Genomic DNA, 1,127 nt, shown 5'->3' on the forward strand with positions numbered 1-1,127 from the left:
AGCCATGAACATTTCATATTGTGGCAGACTATGGCAAAGCCACAGTCAGTGTGGAATGGGGTGGGTGGAGAAAGAAACTATGGGTGGCAAAGGAACCAACTGGGGAAAAAATTGCCTTCTTTCCTAGTGGGAAGATAGTAGTGTAGTGCTGTGAGCTGCTCGGAATTGCTGTGGCTTCCAGCTGAAGTCAACCTCTCTTAATCTTAAGGTAACCTCACATTTGCATCTTTGACCAGTAATCATGAAGTCTGAATTCATTCGAAGACCTTAAGTAGAAAATAATGGACTTCCAAAAGCTCTCCTGCCATCAGAAGAATAGGTCATGATTAAACCTGAAAAGAGCCCAAAGAAACCCATCCTTGTATAAAAATAGCATAGTTCTTTGTATTTCAGAAATGAACTTCTGACCATGGGGGACTGGAACTTGTTGGGCAGCATCCTTGAAGAAGTGCACATCCACTCCACCATAGTTGGGAAAATCTGGCTGACAATCCTGTTCATATTCCGGATGCTGGTGCTGGGAGTGGCTGCCGAAGACGTCTGGGACGACGAGCAGTCTGAGTTCATCTGCAACACAGAGCAACCTGGCTGCAACAACATCTGCTACGACAAAGCCTTCCCCATCTCTTTGATCAGATACTGGGTCCTGCAGATCATATTCGTCTCCTCCCCGTCGCTCGTCTACATGGGCCACGCACTGTACAGGCTGAGGGCGCTGGAGAAAGAGCGACAGAACAGGAAAGCACACCTGAGGGCTCAGCTGGAGGACCTGGAGCCCATGCTGGAGGAGCACAGGAGAGTGGAGAGAGAACTGCGTAAGCTGGAGGAGCAGAAGAAAGTGAATAAGGCCCCGCTGAGAGGGTCCCTGCTGCGCACCTATGTCCTACATATCCTGACCCGCTCAGTGGTGGAAGTGGGCTTTATGATAGGTCAGTATCTTTTATATGGGTTTCACATGTCCCCCCTTTACAAATGCACTCGCCCCCCTTGCCCTAACACGGTGGATTGTTTTGTGTCCCGACCCACAGAGAAGACCATCTTTATGGTTTTCATGAACAGCATCGCCGCCGTCTCCCTCTTTCTCAACATCCTCGAAATCGCCCACCTGGGCCTCAAGAAGATCCAGA

At 49.4% G+C, this 1,127-nt stretch overlaps 1 protein-coding gene across 1 annotated transcript; it reads left to right on the forward strand.

The window, feature by feature from the left end:
• Positions 1–409: 409 nt before the first annotated feature.
• GJA10 (gap junction protein, alpha 10, 62kDa) lies at positions 410–1,123 on the forward strand (the record flags this gene model as incomplete). The annotated part of the gene is made up of 1 exon (XM_009071820.1): positions 410–1,123. A coding segment is annotated over exon 1 (714 nt), but the record flags the coding sequence as incomplete, so codon positions are not given.
• Positions 1,124–1,127: the final 4 nt, after the last annotated feature.

Source organism: Acanthisitta chloris, unplaced genomic scaffold, assembly GCF_000695815.1.
Source record: "Acanthisitta chloris isolate BGI_N310 unplaced genomic scaffold, ASM69581v1 scaffold13893, whole genome shotgun sequence".
Taxonomy (NCBI): Eukaryota; Metazoa; Chordata; class Aves; order Passeriformes; family Acanthisittidae; genus Acanthisitta; species Acanthisitta chloris.